Source organism: Pecten maximus, chromosome 10, assembly GCF_902652985.1.
Source record: "Pecten maximus chromosome 10, xPecMax1.1, whole genome shotgun sequence".
NCBI lineage: Eukaryota > Metazoa > Mollusca > Bivalvia > Pectinida > Pectinidae > Pecten > Pecten maximus.
This window is the reverse complement of record NC_047024.1, coordinates 15,783,710-15,800,923: the sequence shown is the minus strand read 5'-3', so window position 1 is coordinate 15,800,923 and position 17,214 is coordinate 15,783,710. Positions and strand designations below refer to the sequence as shown.

The 17,214-nt window shown below is 34.4% G+C and overlaps 1 protein-coding gene across 1 annotated transcript; it reads left to right on the top strand.

Annotated features, from left to right (window-relative positions):
• Positions 1-361: 361 nt before the first annotated feature.
• LOC117336272 (2-amino-3-ketobutyrate coenzyme A ligase, mitochondrial-like) lies at positions 362-15,350 on the top strand. The gene is made up of 12 exons (XM_033896751.1): positions 362-491; positions 2,591-2,802; positions 3,353-3,442; positions 3,799-4,018; positions 4,932-5,028; positions 5,524-5,610; positions 9,224-9,306; positions 10,808-10,917; positions 11,969-12,070; positions 12,519-12,597; positions 14,079-14,126; positions 14,952-15,350. The coding sequence occupies exons 1-12, from the start codon at positions 440-442 to the stop codon at positions 15,059-15,061; spliced, it is 1,290 nt and encodes a 429-aa protein (XP_033752642.1). The 5' UTR covers positions 362-439; the 3' UTR covers positions 15,062-15,350.
• The last annotated feature ends 1,864 nt before the right edge of the window (positions 15,351-17,214 follow it).

The window sequence follows — 17,214 nt, the reverse complement described above, 5'->3', positions numbered from 1 at the left end:
CTGTTTTTAAAGCTGAGATGTTGTGTTATTTCAATAAGTGAAATCGACAGTATACGTCATTTTAGCGTAATTTTGCCGCTCACCTTTCTTTTTATATATGTATTTATGTGTTTTTATGTTCATTTTAATAAATAATACTTAAGGTCACCCACAGAGGTGAGCCCAAATATTTTGCCATGATTCTGTGTCATTGTTATCTGTATATAAAGCAAACAAGGCTCACAGCATTTAAGGTATATATTACACACGTACAAAAAGAATATATCTTGGAGGAGAGGATATTTATAAAACAGGGCAGTGAAAACCATTCGACAAGTAAAACTAAGACACGATACCTTGCCGAGCCGGATCTAACAATATTACAAAATAAATGTAAGCGAGTAACAGAGTATACGTTCCTGTGGTGTGATCTTTCTTCCAAAACTACAAGAGGCACAATATGGATGGCATTGGGAAGCTAATGAGATTTCGCCCACTTCTGTCAAAAAATGGTAGGTGTTTTCTGGTTATAGACCTGCTTTAATATACGTTCGATAATATGGCAAGGAAATTGTAAGACGACAAATGGACGAAATTACAGAAATCTCCGTATGACTTGTATGTACAGACAGAATTCTTATAATATGTATTGCAGCGCACTCAACCGATCAATACCTGTACACACATGTGTATTTGTTAATACGCTACCACACAGCTAAACATAAAAAAGTCTTTTTGTAATTTTAGCTCAAATTATTCACATCGGGTTGGGAAATTTTAAGCGAATTTTGTAAATGTTTTTTTAATAAAGAAACGCGCTGTAATAGGGCACGGCGTGTCGATCGGTCCACTGCAAGTGCACAGAAATAGCTTTAAAGCGTTGTCACATATATATACATGTATATATCGATTCACGGTTGGTTGATTATAGGCGATCTGTTATGTTTGACGGGCTGTTTTTAAAACTAAACGTGTTTGTGTCGTGAGAGTTTGTGATGGTTGTAGAGTTTTGTCTTTTAAGTTTCTCTACATCGTTGTACAGGCAAAAAAAACCGTCCACATTAACCTGGACAAGGATCTATATAGCGGTTTAAATATTGATACATCTTTCTTACGAAGCAATTGTTTTTGTCCAGGTGTTAATATACCTATATGTGAATGAACGAACTCTTGTATATATCTAGGCCAGCCATGCTACTTTTTATGTTCGTATCACCGGGACATGGTACAACTTCCCAAGACCTTATACTATATATAATAAATAATGGGGAGTTTTGAAATTTGTACACGATCCTGTGGTTCATACCACGTGGAATTTAGCGGTGGAGTTTCAGAAATACTTATCACACGACAGCATTGTATCTCTACGATGTACATAACTAATGTAATAGATAAATATACAATGTAAGTAAAATGTTCAGTGTGAATTGTGTGACCTTCCTAAGTTCGTCAGTCTACCAGTCAGATTAGAAAAAAAACACTGAATTAATGAAATAATAAAATAAACTGAACAGTTTCCACTTTCCACCATACTTTTCCCGAAGTTATACGTGAACAAGAAATATCTTTAAAAAAGATAAACGGCATAGTTTTAATGCTGGAGTTATGATGTAAAACTGCTGGTGAAATAAATCAACGAACTAATGCGTTTCAGCACAGATAACAAAATTGTATCAGTTTGAATCATTTTTGGTGATAATAAGACTGCAATTGAATCAGGAATATAATCTTATTAATGTGTCATTTGAAAAGATACACCCACTTATTCAGCTTGCATTCAATCTTATCTTTGTTTCGTTTTTAACTTCATAACTTCATTTTGCATCTACCGCTACATTGACCAATCACATACTTCATCTTGACCAGTAACGCCACCTGTCGCGTCATATCCGGGACCAAAAGAATATTAGACGGCTATGCCGAAAAATGATAAATAGGAGATTCTCGTATAATGGAATACAGCGACATGGAGAAATTAAAATGGCTTCTGTAGATATATCATAATTTAACGACTTATTGACGGACGAGGCTAATACCTATGCTTACAGTATACCGTATAACGACTTATATTATCTAGTAATAATTATCTCGTAATAATTATCTCGTATAACGACTTATAGTTTCCAGTATTAAACAACTATTTATAGTATCTCGTAATAAGTATCTCGTAATAACGGCTTATAGTTCCCAGTGACAACTAGTCTATTTATAGTAATTCGTAATAATGACTTAGCTATGTAACCTATACAGTGACCTTGAAAAACATATTCTTTTCTGGGCAATCGCGCGCTTTCCCTCGCGCGCTTCCATTCGGCCCAGCAAGAGTGATTTATATAGGCAATAAAAAAATTTGTTTCACAATTGTACATTTGTTGTAAAATAAATAAACTTGACATTTTAACATATTTCTCATTGAAATGGCTGAATATTTTCATTGGCAATGATAACAAAATTGAATCTCTTGTGCATTCAATTCAATTTTTATTCCAAGGGTCTTACGGCCCATAAGTAAACATGGATACAAAACATACAAACAAAATACATGATATGGAGAGTGATGTCCCGTAATAAAAGCATGATAATATACATTGCATGAATTCTCCACCGACAGCTCTGAGTTGTTTCCGACATGCTCGCGGCGTGGGGACTGCTGCCGCCACGGAGGCCCGGGACATCCTGGACAAAGAATTAGACGGAATCCGAGAAGCCGGGACATGGAAAACGGAGAGAGTCATTGTGTCAAAACAGGCGCCGTCAATCAGAGTGGAGGGCCAGGGATCGAGTATTCTTAACTTCTGTGCAAATAATTATCTTGGGTTGTCGGTAAGTGGATGGGGTTGTTTAAAACGTTCGATATTATGGAACGCCCAAATAACATATATATTCAATTAATTGAAGCTATCTTCAAATAATTGAAGATGGGTTCAAATAATTGAAGATAGGTTCACTTCAATTAAAGGTAGGTTTAATTCAATTAGAGATAGGTTCAATTCGATTAAAGATAGGTTCAATTAAGATAATTCTATGAAAGATAGGTTTAAATAAGACTAATTGAACCTATCTTCAATTAATAGGACCTATCTCTAATTGAATTGAACCTATTTTCAAAAGAATTGTACCTATCTCTCATTAAATTGAACCTATCTTCAATTAATAGGACCTATCTTCAAATAATTGAAGATAGGTTCAAATAATTGAATAAATGTTAATTAGGCGTTCTATACGATGTAGTAGCTATTGACAAAACAGTAAATTGTGTAATGATTGTTGTTATGATATGAATTTTATGTGTTTTCCCGGGGATATTTCTGTTTTATTTAGTTATCTTATAGAAAACAAATCTTTTCTAGCTGGTTTTATTTTTCCTCTACAGAGTCACCCGGAGGTGATCGAGGCGGGTAAAATGGCACTGGAGACCCATGGCTCTGGAGTCAGCTCAACCCGGTTTATCTGTGGCACCATCGTAAGTTTTATTTTAAGAGGTTTTTTTTCGAGGGTGGGGGTGGAGTAAGGGATAATCCTCGTAAAAAATAATATATAAATTCAATTCAATTTAATTCTACTTTATTGCATTTTACATGTAAATAGAACAAATCATGAATGAAATGATAACAACTTCAAGAAAACAATATAATCGGGAAAAAATGATAGATACATCTCCCAGAATGCACTTCGGTTAATTTTCTGGAGTATGAAACATCGCGGACATTAAATTTTGATTAGATTTGGAAGTGAAATTAAAAGTAATTAGTGAATGTACAATTTTTCATTTTTTCTTTTACCTTCAATTACAATCTAATATATATATCAATTCAATAGGACCTTCATAAAGAGTTGGAACAAAAAATAGCCCGTTTCCATGGGCGGGAGGACGCCATTTTATATGCTAGTTGCTTTGACGCGAACGCGGGGATATTTGAAGTTTTGTTGGGCCCCGAAGATGCTGTGATATCCGATGAGTTGAACCACGCCTCTATCATTGACGGAATCCGTCTGTGTAAGGCGAAAAGGATGAGGTACAAGCACAGGGATATGGCAGGTATGTTACCATGGTAATAATATTTAACCAATGAACAGTGGTTTTAATGTTGTTATTGTCGATATGGCAGCAAGATGTATGGTTGGGCAAACGGCATGGGAACCCTTTACGGTTTTCATGCTACATTTGCCCCACCATACATCTTGCTGCCATACCGACTATAACAACATTAAAACAACTGTTCAATACTTATATTTACATTGTCTTCGTTGCCATTTCCGTCAACTTTGAAAAAAACTGAACAAAAAAAAAAACAAAAAAAACCGCCTTTTTTAATGTCACATGACCCACTGGGTGTTATAGCCTGAGGCACTGGGTGATATAGGCGTATGGTGGCAACTGCCTCTTAGCATTGTGTCAATGGGGAAATGGGGAGCAAATGTTAATTAAATAAATACAATATAACCCTACATTACCAATACAATTCATATAATCTTTAATCACCACCAAATTCATTTAAATCTGCATATAAATATATTTATTTTGTCGTTTGGTCCTGCAATAGTTAGGTTCACTTTAGGGGGGGGGGGGGGGGGGGGGGGATTGCACCCACAATTAGGAATACATGAGGACGGGTGTCAAGGGTATCACCCACAATCAGGGTCACATGAGGACGGGTGTCTAGGGCAACATCGAAAATCAGGGTCATATAAGGTCGGGTGTTTAGGGGAAACAAACTGCCAGGGTCACATGAGGACGGGTGTTTAGGGGACACAAATAGCCAGGGTCATTTGAGGACTGGTGCTCAGGGGGCACCGACACCCAGGGTCATATGAGGACAGGTGTATAGGAGAGTGTAGAAGAAGCAATTATAATCACACTTAGGATACAAATGAGGGAAATGCCCTCAGCTATATGTTTAATTCTATTGAAGAAAGATGAGAACAATATGATTTTTTATTGTCTTTGACAGACCTAGAAACACAGCTAAAGGACGCCAGTTCCTGTCGAATGAAACTTGTGGTGACGGACGGAGTGTTTAGCATGGATGGGAACGTGACACCATTACCGTAAGTCAGAAAATGTGAGACATTTACCGTACATTCGTAAGGAGTTGGGGTTAGAATAGCATAAACGCGGGGATATTTACTGTAAATATATGGGAATATTTCTGACAGAAATTAAAGAGTGGGAGTCCTAGCATAAAAGTGGGACATTTACCGTAAACATAGAATGAGATACATGACATTATTGTAACACATTTACCGTAAGGAAAGAATGGACGGGAATAATTCCTGACAGAAATGTGAAACATTTACCGTAAAGTAAAGAATGAACGGATAAGAATTTCTGGTACAACAATGAAACATGTACCTAAGTTAGCAAGGAGTGGGCGGGATATTGTAATGTGACATATTTACCTTAAGTTGTTAAGAAATGGGAGGGAATGTGATCGGGATGAGTTACCCACAGTTGGTTTTGGAGGAGGAATGAGCGAAGGGGGAACATTTCAACGGACAAATATTCACTAGAAATATACGATCTTAATTTTCCTATTCTTTTAGAGAAATCTGTGCTTTAGCAAATCAACATAACGCTATGGTGTTCATTGATGAGTGTCACGGGACCGGATTTTTCGGACCTACAGGCAGGTAAGTTTGTAATCACTTCACATTCTGTAGACGCGTTTATTGAACTCTAATTATAAAGTAAATCTTTCCTGGTTCTATTACAGAGTTTTCTTCTCATGGTAACTAGAGAGGGTTTGAATTTTGTCCAAAGCAATAGACTTGTTGAGCTCGTGCATGACAAAATGTACAAATCCAGTTTTATTTTAGAAAATACGAAATCCCCTCAGACGTTCTTTTTCATCTTAAATCTATTATAACAAATATATGTATCTATAGGTAAGCAAAATATATTTTGATGATTTGTTGATTTTAAAATGTCGTTTGACTCTGTGTGGAGGTAAGGTCTGATGAATAAACTAGTTAATTATGATGTTTGTGATAAGTTTTATCATTTTATTGGAGACATGTACTATGTCACATAGTCCTCATTCAAAAACTTCTCACTTCTTTGATATTCTCAGGGGCGTTAAACAGGGAGATGGTTCGAGTCATACTCTATTCAATCAGTAAAGTGCACTCTTAATTTTATAACCAAACTTTGGGAGTTGTAAGAAAAACAAAATAAACATTGAGAGTGAATTGGGGAAATACCCAATTATCATGTTATTTAAAATACAAGATTGTTGTTACATAATGTACTTGTCATTGTTGTTACATAATGTACTTGTCATTGTTGTTACATAATGTATTTGTCATTGTTGTTACATAATGTACTTGTCATTGTTGTTACATAATGTACTTGTCATTGTTGTTACATAATGTACTTGTCATTGTTGTTACATAATGTACTTGTCATTGTTGTTACATAATGTACTTGTCGTTGTTGTTACATAATGTACTTGTCATTGTTGTTACATAATGTACTTGTCGTTGTTGTTACATAATGTACTTGTCGTTGTTGTTACAGTATGTACTTGTCATTGTTGTTACATAATGTACTTGTCATTGTTGTTACATAATGTACTTGTCATTGTTGTTACATAATGTACTTGTCATTGTTGTTACATAATGTACTTGTCATTGTTGTTACATAATGTATTTGTCATTGTTGTTACATAATGTACTTGTCATTGTTGTTACATAATGTACTTGTCATTGTTGTTACATAATGTACTTGTCATTGTTGTTACATAATGTACTTGTCATTGTTGTTACATAATGTACTTGTCATTGTTGTTACATAATGTACTTGTCATTGTTGTTACATAATGTACTTGTCGTTGTTGTTACATAATGTACTTGTCGTTGTTGTTACATAATGTACTTGTCATTGTTGTTACATAATGTACTTGTCGTTGTTGTTACAGTATGTACTTGTCATTGTTGTTACATAATGTACTTGTCATTGTTGTTACATAATGTACTTGTCATTGTTGTTACATAATGTATTTGTCATTGTTGTTACATAATGTACTTGTCATTGTTGTTACATAATGTACTTGTCATTGTTGTTGCATAATGTATTTGTCATTGTTGTTACATAATGTACTTGTCCTTGTTGTTACAGTATGTACTTGTCATTGTTGTTACATAATGTACTTGTCGTTGTTGTTACATAATGTATTTGTCGTTGTTGTTACATAATGTACTTGTCGTTGTTGTTACATAATGTACTTGTCATTGTTGTTACATAATGTACTTGTCATTGTTGTTACATAATGTATTTGTCAATGTTGTTACGTAATGTACTTGTCATTGTTGTTACTTAATGTACTTGTCATTGTTGTTACATAATGTACTTGTCATTGTTGTTACATAATGTACTTGTCATTGTTGTTACATAATGTACTTGTCATTGTTGTTACATAATGTATTTGTCATTGTTGTTACATAATGTACTTGTCCTTGTTGTTACAGTATGTACTTGTCATTGTTGTTACATAATGTACTTGTCGTTGTTGTTACATAATGTATTTGTCGTTGTTGTTACAGTATGTACTTGTCGTTGTTGTTACATAATGTACTTGTCGTTGTTGTTACATAATGTACTTGTCATTGTTGTTACATAATGTATTTGTCAATGTTGTTACGTAATGTACTTGTCATTGTTGTTACTTAATGTACTTGTCATTGTTGTTACAGTATGTACTTGTCATTGTTGTTACATAATGTACTTGTCATTGTTGTTACATAATGTATTTGTCAATGTTGTTACATAATGTACTTGTCATTGTTGTTACTTAATGTACTTGTCATTGTTGTTACATAATGTACTTGTCGTTGTTGTTACATAATGTACTTGTCATTGTTGTTACATAATGTATTTGTCAATGTTGTTACGTAATGTACTTGTCATTGTTGTTACTTAATGTACTTGTCATTGTTGTTACATAATGTACTTGTCATTGTTGTTACATAATGTACTTGTCATTGTTGTTACAGTATGTACTTGTCATTGTTGTTACATAATGTACTTGTCATTGTTGTTACAGTATGTACTTGTCATTGTTGTTACATAATGTACTTGTCATTGTTGTTACATAATGTACTTGACTAGGATCTGTCAAAGCAATCTGTCCATTAATACGCTTGTTAGGAAATATACGATATGATACCGTCTATTGCCGGTGTAACGTTGAAAATGAACCCTTGTTGAAAAATGACCCGTGGTCAGCTATCAACGTTGAATTTTGACCCTGGATGACGTTGGAAATTGAACCATCTGCGCATTCTTCACTCCGACTCATGGAATATGGACAATTTTCACGGGGGTCCATTTTCAACATTACACCGATATACGTCAAGTGATGGCTACCATAAAGTTTGAAATAAATGATTTGGGGGGAAATGTGCTAAAAACACAATAAAAAGTAAAACTAAGAAAGTAGTTAAGAGTTGAGTCCTCCTTAACACAAACATTTATCAACTAATAAAGATAGATATGTTATTGAAGATAATAAACTATCTGTGTATAAGAAATGGAAGCAGGAATTCCAACCGGTACCATATGTATATAGCATTAGCAGCTCCAATCTTAGACGACTCTATACCAAGCATATACTCTGTGAGTATGACTTAGAACTGGCCCGTGGTCGAATAAATACATTGTAGCATCAAAGACACTTAAAATCTGTCATGTTACTGGAAATGAAGTCCACGTTTTCTTTTAAATTGAATATACCAGAAGTTGGAAATCCTATTAACATTTTTTATCAGCTAAAAATTAGAGATTAGACATATTATTCATAAAACAGTCATTAGGACAGAGGAGTGTCGGCTTTACCCAGTATAATCTAACACCCAGACCGTTGTGTGTTTATATATGTATTGTCATCAAATTACTTATATGTAATTAGAATTGTGCAATTAACATTTTAATCTAATAATTTTTGTTAAAAACTAGTATCAACTTCATTTTAGATTAACCAGGAGTAAAATTAAACAGATGCGCGGGCTAATTTTCCTTTTGTTAAATGGCACGAATTTATGAGAATTTTTTACAAAGATGTCTTCTCAGAAAACGTAATCATCATCGTGTTCAGTGTTTAACAGTGGAATCTTTATGTCATTACTAAAATGGAAAATTACAAAATTTTCGGCCAACGAAAATATTTCCGCTATATCTGAAATGTGGATAGCAAACAAGGTTCATATCAATATTGTGGATTGACGATGGTCATGTTACTTTCGTCAGAGGAACAGAGGAGTACTTTGGAATGGAAGGCTGTTCTGATATCATCAACTCCACGCTGGGGAAGGCTTTAGGAGGAGCGGCAGGTGAGTCGGTTTACTATTGGTTTTTATAGTGTTTAACGTCCTATCAACAGCTGAGGTCATTTAAGGACGACCTCTCGTGTGTGGGTTAGAACAGTAATTGTCATTTAAGGGCGGCCTACCCTGTGTGGGTAAGGTTCAGTATTGTTTAACGTCCTATCAACAGCTGAGGTTATTTAAGGACGACCTCCCTTGTGTGGGTATGGTTTGGTATTGTTTAACGTCCTATCAACAGCTATGGCCATTTAAGGACGACCTCCCATGTGTTTGGTTTGTATTGTTTAACGTCCTATCAACAGCTGAGGTTATTTAAGGAAGACCTCCCTTGTGTGGGTATGGTTTGGTATTGTTTAACGTCCTATCAACAGCTGAGGTTATTTAAGGATGTCCTCCCCTGTGTGGGTTTGGTTTGTATTGTTTAACGTCCTATCAACAGCTGAGGTCATACATGTTTTTCACAAGTACACTTGTATGTGTATTTTATATGACCATTTGATGTTTTTTTGTCGTACCTGTAATAACTGACACAATGAACATCTAACTCGGTTTAACTCCCCTAACCTAGTTACTGGTAGTTATAACCACTCACACAATGAACATCTAACTCGGTTTAACTCCCCTAACCTAGTTATTGGTGGTTATAACCACTCACACAATGAACATCTTACTCGGTTTAACTCCCTTACCTAGTTATTGGTAGTTATAACCACTCACACAATGAACATCTTACTCGGTTTAACTCCCTTACCTAGTTATTGGTGGTTATAACCACTCACACAATGAACATCTTACTCGGTTTAACTCCCCAACCTAGTTATTGGTAGTTATAACCACTCACATTATGAACATCTAACTCGGTTTAACTCCCCTAACCTAGTTATTGGTAGTTATAACCACTCACACAATGAACATCTTACTCGGTTTAACTCCCCAACCTAGTTACTGGTAGTTATAACCACTCACGCAATGAACATCTAACCCGGTTTAACTCTCTAAACTAGTTAGTGGTAGTTATAACCACTCACACAATGAACATCTAACTCGGTTTAACTCCCTAACCTAGTTAGTGGTAGTTATAACCACTCACACAATGAACATCTTACTCGGTTTAACTCCTTAACATAGTTAGTGGTAGTTATAACCACTCACGCAATGAACATCTAACCCGGTTTAACTCTCTAAACTAGTTAGTGGTAGTTATAACCACTCACACAATGAACATCTAACTCGGTTTAACTCCCTTACCTAGTTAGTGGTAGTTATAACCACTCACACAATGAACATCTAACTCGGTATAACTCCCTAACCTAGTTACTGGTAGTTATAATTACTGACACAATGAACATCTAACTCGGTTTAACTCCCCTAACCTAGTTACTGATAGTTATAATCACTGACACAATGAACATCTAACCCGGTTTAACTCCCCTAACCTAGTTAGTGGTAGTTATAATCACAGTTATCCTGTAATGTAGTTTCTCCTTCCAAAACGTGTCTATTTCAGGAGGGTACACCGCGGGCCCTCAGCAACTTGTCGAATTACTGCGTCAGAGGTCAAGGCCATATCTCTTCTCAAACGCCCTACCACCGGCTGTCGTGGCGTGCGCCAGTAAGGTAAGAATAGTAAAGAAAACATTGGCAAATTCTAAATTCATCATAGAAGTAAATTGAACAGAGACATCATAACCAGTATGAATTGATAAGATCCGAAATGGAACTACTGTACTCAAAATAACGGGGAAACACATGAAAACAGATATGCTTCCGTATAACAAGGAAACAAAAAGGTTAGTGATACATTTTTACTTTTTTTTTTTGCAAGGATATGATAAGATCTCGAAAATTGACGCATGGAAAATGAACTGAGCAGATAATAATACCTTTTGTAATTTCTTCGAAAAAAATTCTTTTATCTTCCAGATTTTGATTAAACTCTGTTTTTTTTGTGTTATTGTATCGGTATATAGTGATACTTCGGATCGAATTAAGAATTTTCAAGACATGATACTTTGGTTTATTTTGAAAGTAAAACTGTTTTATTACTTTAAATATTATAACTTTTTACTAATTGGAAAAATACATATTTTTCCAGTAAGTTTAATTTTGATGACCTTAACTTTATTCAAACGAAGGAATGCCCCTTTAAAAAAAATTAAAAAATAACCACAAACTGTGGGAGGTGTTAATATCGTAAAGGTGTCTAACTTTCAGTAGTGTGTAAAAAAAAACAAAAACAAACAAACAAAAAACAACAACAGCATATCATTGTTTTTGATTCATCATAACAATTACTCTTGTGATGGCGGTGTATATTATCTTTAAGATAAAGGAAACATTTGCTTTGGAATTGTCAATGAAGACGGCAGTGAAGAAACAAATTATTATGTCAGGGGTATGCTATGCTAGAGGGTTGAAACTGTTATATTTAAGGAATTGTGTGTAAGAAACAAAATCTTAATGCATACATGTATATAACTGATGATATCGGTAGACAAAGTCGTCGAATGAAAATATTTGCTTTGGTGTATTTTGTATGTTGTATAAGAAACGTTGACTAGATTTTGTTTCAATAAAACATTACGTTGGGATTCAATCGTTTATAAACTTACATTGTACGTTTTTAGACCTTTGTATATGTAAAAAAAGCCTACTGTATTAAATGTAGGCGCTTGACTTGATCATCGCAAACGATGACCTCAACAAGAAGGTGCTATCAAACACCAAACAGTTCCGTGCAAAGATGCAAGACGCTGGATTTACTGTCGGGGTAAGTAGAGTGTTTTAATCACTGTTGGGGTATGTTAAGCATTGTAATCACTGCCGGGGTATTGCTGAGTGCATGTTTTCTGAGTAACCAGTTTTCACCTGATGGTGTCGGCCATTGCAATCGGCAACACCCCCTAGATAGAGCGCTTAAAGTGATTTCGCGTTTCTTCAGTCACTTATTTTCTGTTCAATGGAGGATTTGATATCGTAGTTGCAATCCATTGCATTCTTGAATTGATCCTACTTTTGAATGTTGTTTCCATTTACTGAATCATTAGGGTCACCAGTTAATAATACCTTTCATCAAGATTTTAGCACCATGTTTTTGTTTGTTCTATTCACTACCATCGACGACTTAATATTTAAATGTTTCCGTATCAAAAAAGATAACTCGCTAAATAATACAGTTTCTTCGTTTTCTTTGATTGTTTCTTGTCCTTTTTTTACAGGGAGACCCAGCCCATCCCATCTGTCCTGTGATGTTGGGCGATGCCAGGTTAGCTAGTGCTTTTGCCGATCAGATGTTGGGTAAGCATTGCATCCGTTATTTTGAATGCCGTTCCGCGCGTCAAATTCATGTCATATACGAAGGCTGATTGTATTTTGTGAGCCTCATATTGAAGGATTTGAATTTTGTCGGACAAATTGTGTTATTTTTAAACATAATCCCCTTCAGTATCTATACACTTTTGCCAGCGGTGTTTAAGGGCCTCAATGCCACTTTTATAGAACTCCTTTTCTTCGCTGTTCAGAAAGTCATCCATTGATTGTTTGTCCCCTTTGGAGATAATATATCAGTAGAATACCATCTGCATCCCAGAAAACCGAGGCCATAACTTTCCCAGTTGATGGAACTGTCTTTGCCTTTTTTGGCGGAGAGAGCCAGGGTGCTTTCATTGTTTCGATTGTTGTTTGGCCTCTGGGGTAAAATGATGGACCCATGTTTCATCCATAGTGACAAATATTTGAAGAAGATGACAGGATCTTCCTCAAAAAGGTTAAGATTATCACGCGATAATGTGCGCCTGGTGTGCTTCTGATCAACTGTCAGAAGTCATGGTACCCACTGGACCGAAAGCTTTCTCATTGCAAGATCCTCGGTCAGAATGGAATGTATTCTTTCCTGTGAAATGCCAACTCTACTGGCTATATATCTTTCTGTGACTCGTCTGTCAGTCATAACAATACCATGAACTTTATTGACCTTTTCTGGGGTTGCAACATTAACAGGCCTTCCAGGACGGGGTCATCCTCAAGGCTCTGTCGGCCGCGCTTAAATTCTGCCACCCACCCACTTTTTCAGTGAAGCGTATGTAGTGGCATCTTTCCTTGTGTTGCTACCATATCATTATTGATATCCTTAGGTGTTAAACATTTTTGATGGACATATTGGATCACTGCTCTTTTGTCCATTTTTCAAATCCGCTTGTTTATCTAGAGTGATACCTCGTCGATATGAACTAACCGAATGAGACCAGTCCTTGGGAAAACAGCCCTTTATAATCGGAGAATAGTGGGACTTTAAAAGAACATCCTTGAATACCTTTTTCATCATCCCTCGTATTAGTGGCTATATTATCGCTATATTTACGACCTGAAGAAAGAGGGTATCAATTTGATCATCAAGCGTTACAAGAAATTGAAATCAGTAAATTGATTAATAAAAAAAATATATAATAATAAAATAAAAATAAAAAATGCCAGAAAATGTGTTGTTGATATCATGGACACTCTTTGTATAGTTACCCAAGATATAATGCGAGGTGATATCATTTTACTGACGTTGCCCGTATTTCAGTTCATATTAATTGTTTTCATCGGTACTACTTCACCAGGTACGCAATTATGCGCGTTTAATTTTTAATTTGAGATACTGCATATTTAACGCAGTTTTGTGGACTTCGTGATTAATTTTATCATTACAATCTTGAAATAAAAGTTAAACTTTAGGTAATTTTTAAAATGTATATGGAATGATAATACTATTTATATTATTTATATTTTTCCAGAGAGAGGGATATATGTGATAGGATTCAGCTTCCCAGTGGTACCTACAGGTAAATTAAAGTTTTGATATACATGTATAATATATTCATAATTATTTCTCTATCTTTGCATCATTTAAAAATTATATATATATATAATGTCTTTGTTTGTGACGCAGCTTTCTGTTATTTCCATATAAATCTCACCGACTGATATCAAGCATATACTATATATATTAATGATAATAAAATCTTCGCTTTGTGCTCATTATGTTTATAACGTACATGTATTAGATTATATATTAATTATGTGTATATTTATTACATTATACGAATTTATCTATTTTTAATAAAGTCATGTATAGTTATTATAAAGATATTCATTATCTAATATCATATCAAAAGACATATCAAAGACATACTTCTTATACTGACCGTTTACCAAATGCACATTTGATTATTTTTTTTAAATCATTGTTTATTTGATATACATATTTATTTAATTACATACATGTTATTCTTTATCGAAACTCAACAAAAATGTGTATATACATATATAGTACCTATAAGCCATTTGAAGTTTTCATCAATTTGTCATACAACTTTCCTTTCTTAGATCCTTTCCGTTTCCTGATCTTTGCTCATCACAATGCTTACCTTTTCTCTATTCAAATGTTATTTCAGGGAACAAATTTGTTTACATGTTTTACAACTTTCATCTTCATTCTATTTAGATTTTCTTTTGTTCAGCACGTTTATCTAGTTTTAATTTTTTAATAAAGAAAATAGATTAATTAGAAAAATTAAAAACAAAATGGAATCATCTCACTTCTGTTTAGTGCCAATTCATATAGATGTACCATTGATAAAACGGATGTGGCTTATTTATAATTACAGGAAAGGCCCGGATCCGTGTCCAGCTGTCGGCTGCGCACACAGAACAGGAAGTTGACAGGGCCGTAGATGCGTTTGTAGATATTGGAAGGAAATTAAATGTGATCAGCTAGTGAGCGTAGCTATGGTAACGGGACTGTTTAAATCTTGTCAAAACTGAAACAAACATGTTATATATGGATATAACGTATTATGTACAATCATCATTCCAATACTATATCGAGGACTTTAAACAAACTCTATTCTATCTGATACATCTTTTGTTTTCCCAGTCAGAAAGTAATTGATGTGTGCATGGATGTTTTTTTAGGAAACCGTAATATTGATTTCGATTAGATGGCGACGAGTAAGCTGTTACTATGCTATGATTCAGTTAATATTGTAATAAAAATGAGATATGAACTTGTTTGGAATACTCATTTATGTCGATAGGGGGAAATCACATTGGGGATATTCTCCATAGTATATATACATTTCTAATTAAATTAGATTTTATTCCCAGATTAGAATTATTTACTCTTGTTAAACCTGTGTTCATGTTTGTTATGTTGATAAGTGATTCATGTGTCAAGTTGATAGATACAAACTTACATTATCTTTTAAGGACATTGTTCTATGCACGTCGTTTAATGTACATTGGCGAAGTGAACTTTTTAATAAACACATATATCAGTTTGGCAATCGAATACAGCATTGTACTCGACGTAGTGATTTCCATACAATACCTAGATGTAATTAGAGGATTGCCCTCTACATAACGTTCTGTTTCTATTTGTGAACTTGAAGTTAAACAAGTAATTACTTCTTTCATTATTCTGATAGAGAATATAAACGAAAACTAATCTGATTCAAATGGAAAAGAATTATCATCAATCTAGAATAAAATGGAAACAAGTTCTCGCACGTAATTCTAACGAGAAAAAAAAATAAGTGAACGGTCATTACTCTTATGTGAACGCAAATAATAATTACTTTACAAACAAAAAATCGGTATTACTTTCAAATATGACATTTGTAGTTGAAACTCCTTCCCGTGACGTCTTATTGGATGCCATAATTTTGTGAAACATAATAAAATCAAATGATGACAACTCGTAGCTAGTATTAAAGCACATGTCATAAAATAACGTGATGAAGCAACACGTCATAAAATCATACACGTAATAAATCACGAATTATGCCGTTAAATTAATCACTTATGATATCGAATATGTCATATATTTGTACATTTGACGTCATACAATCACCCATATGTCATACAATCAAATAGACATCATCAAATATTTATATATCATACAAAGACTGTTTGATTTAAACATATTTTATTGCAAATATACAAGTATAAGTACCTTTCAAAATAAAATATAATTGAGAGAAAATGAATTAAACTCTACAAAGGAAGTTTCGTGCCTCCGGGACTCGTCAGTGGTGCTAATTAGCGCCTAAAGTAATCAAAAGATTCGATCAGAGGAAATTACACATATAAAATAAAATTATAATGACGTCATTCATTTGCAGATGTTTTAGTGGATACAACAATAGTGGTACAGGGAATTTATTCACTAAAATAAATTTCGATAAAGTTAAGTTACACTAAAATTCATACTTGAATAACGTGTAACTTTGTATGTTCATATAAGTTTACATTTTAAAGTATCATAATGCGTGATCACCTACAACAAGATACATAGCTAGGGTTATACATGTACATAACAGATTAATAGAATCTTTCACCCTCTTGGGGGCGAGACAGGGGAATCTTAATCCGAGGGGAAGATTCTTAAGTTGCCGAACACGAGTCTTGCCGAGTGTTTGGCAGCTTAATGATCTTACCCCGAGGGTTGAGATTCCCCTGTCTCACTTCCATGGGTCAGTGGTGTCTTTTCCTTGTTTGAGAATCGGAATTCTTGGACATACCGGAATACCTGGCAATGAAAAGCAGATCGCACCGCAAAATCGGCATTATCACTTCCACCGACTGATTTTAAACTTCATTTTACCGATTTTAAGATATTTGGAAAATATTATATGAATGTAAAATCTATAATACATTTTCCAAGGATTTGAATCCACACTGTTTTGATTAAGCTTCCTAATCACAATCAGATAGGATATATACCAAATGTTGTAATGATAAAGTATATTGTATTGAGAAAAACATGTATTGATTGGTAAAACAATGTGCCTAGATGATCACTGTACATACTGAAACGAGCACGCCTATGCTTTTAAGTTTGAATGGTCATAGATATATTAGTTTATCATA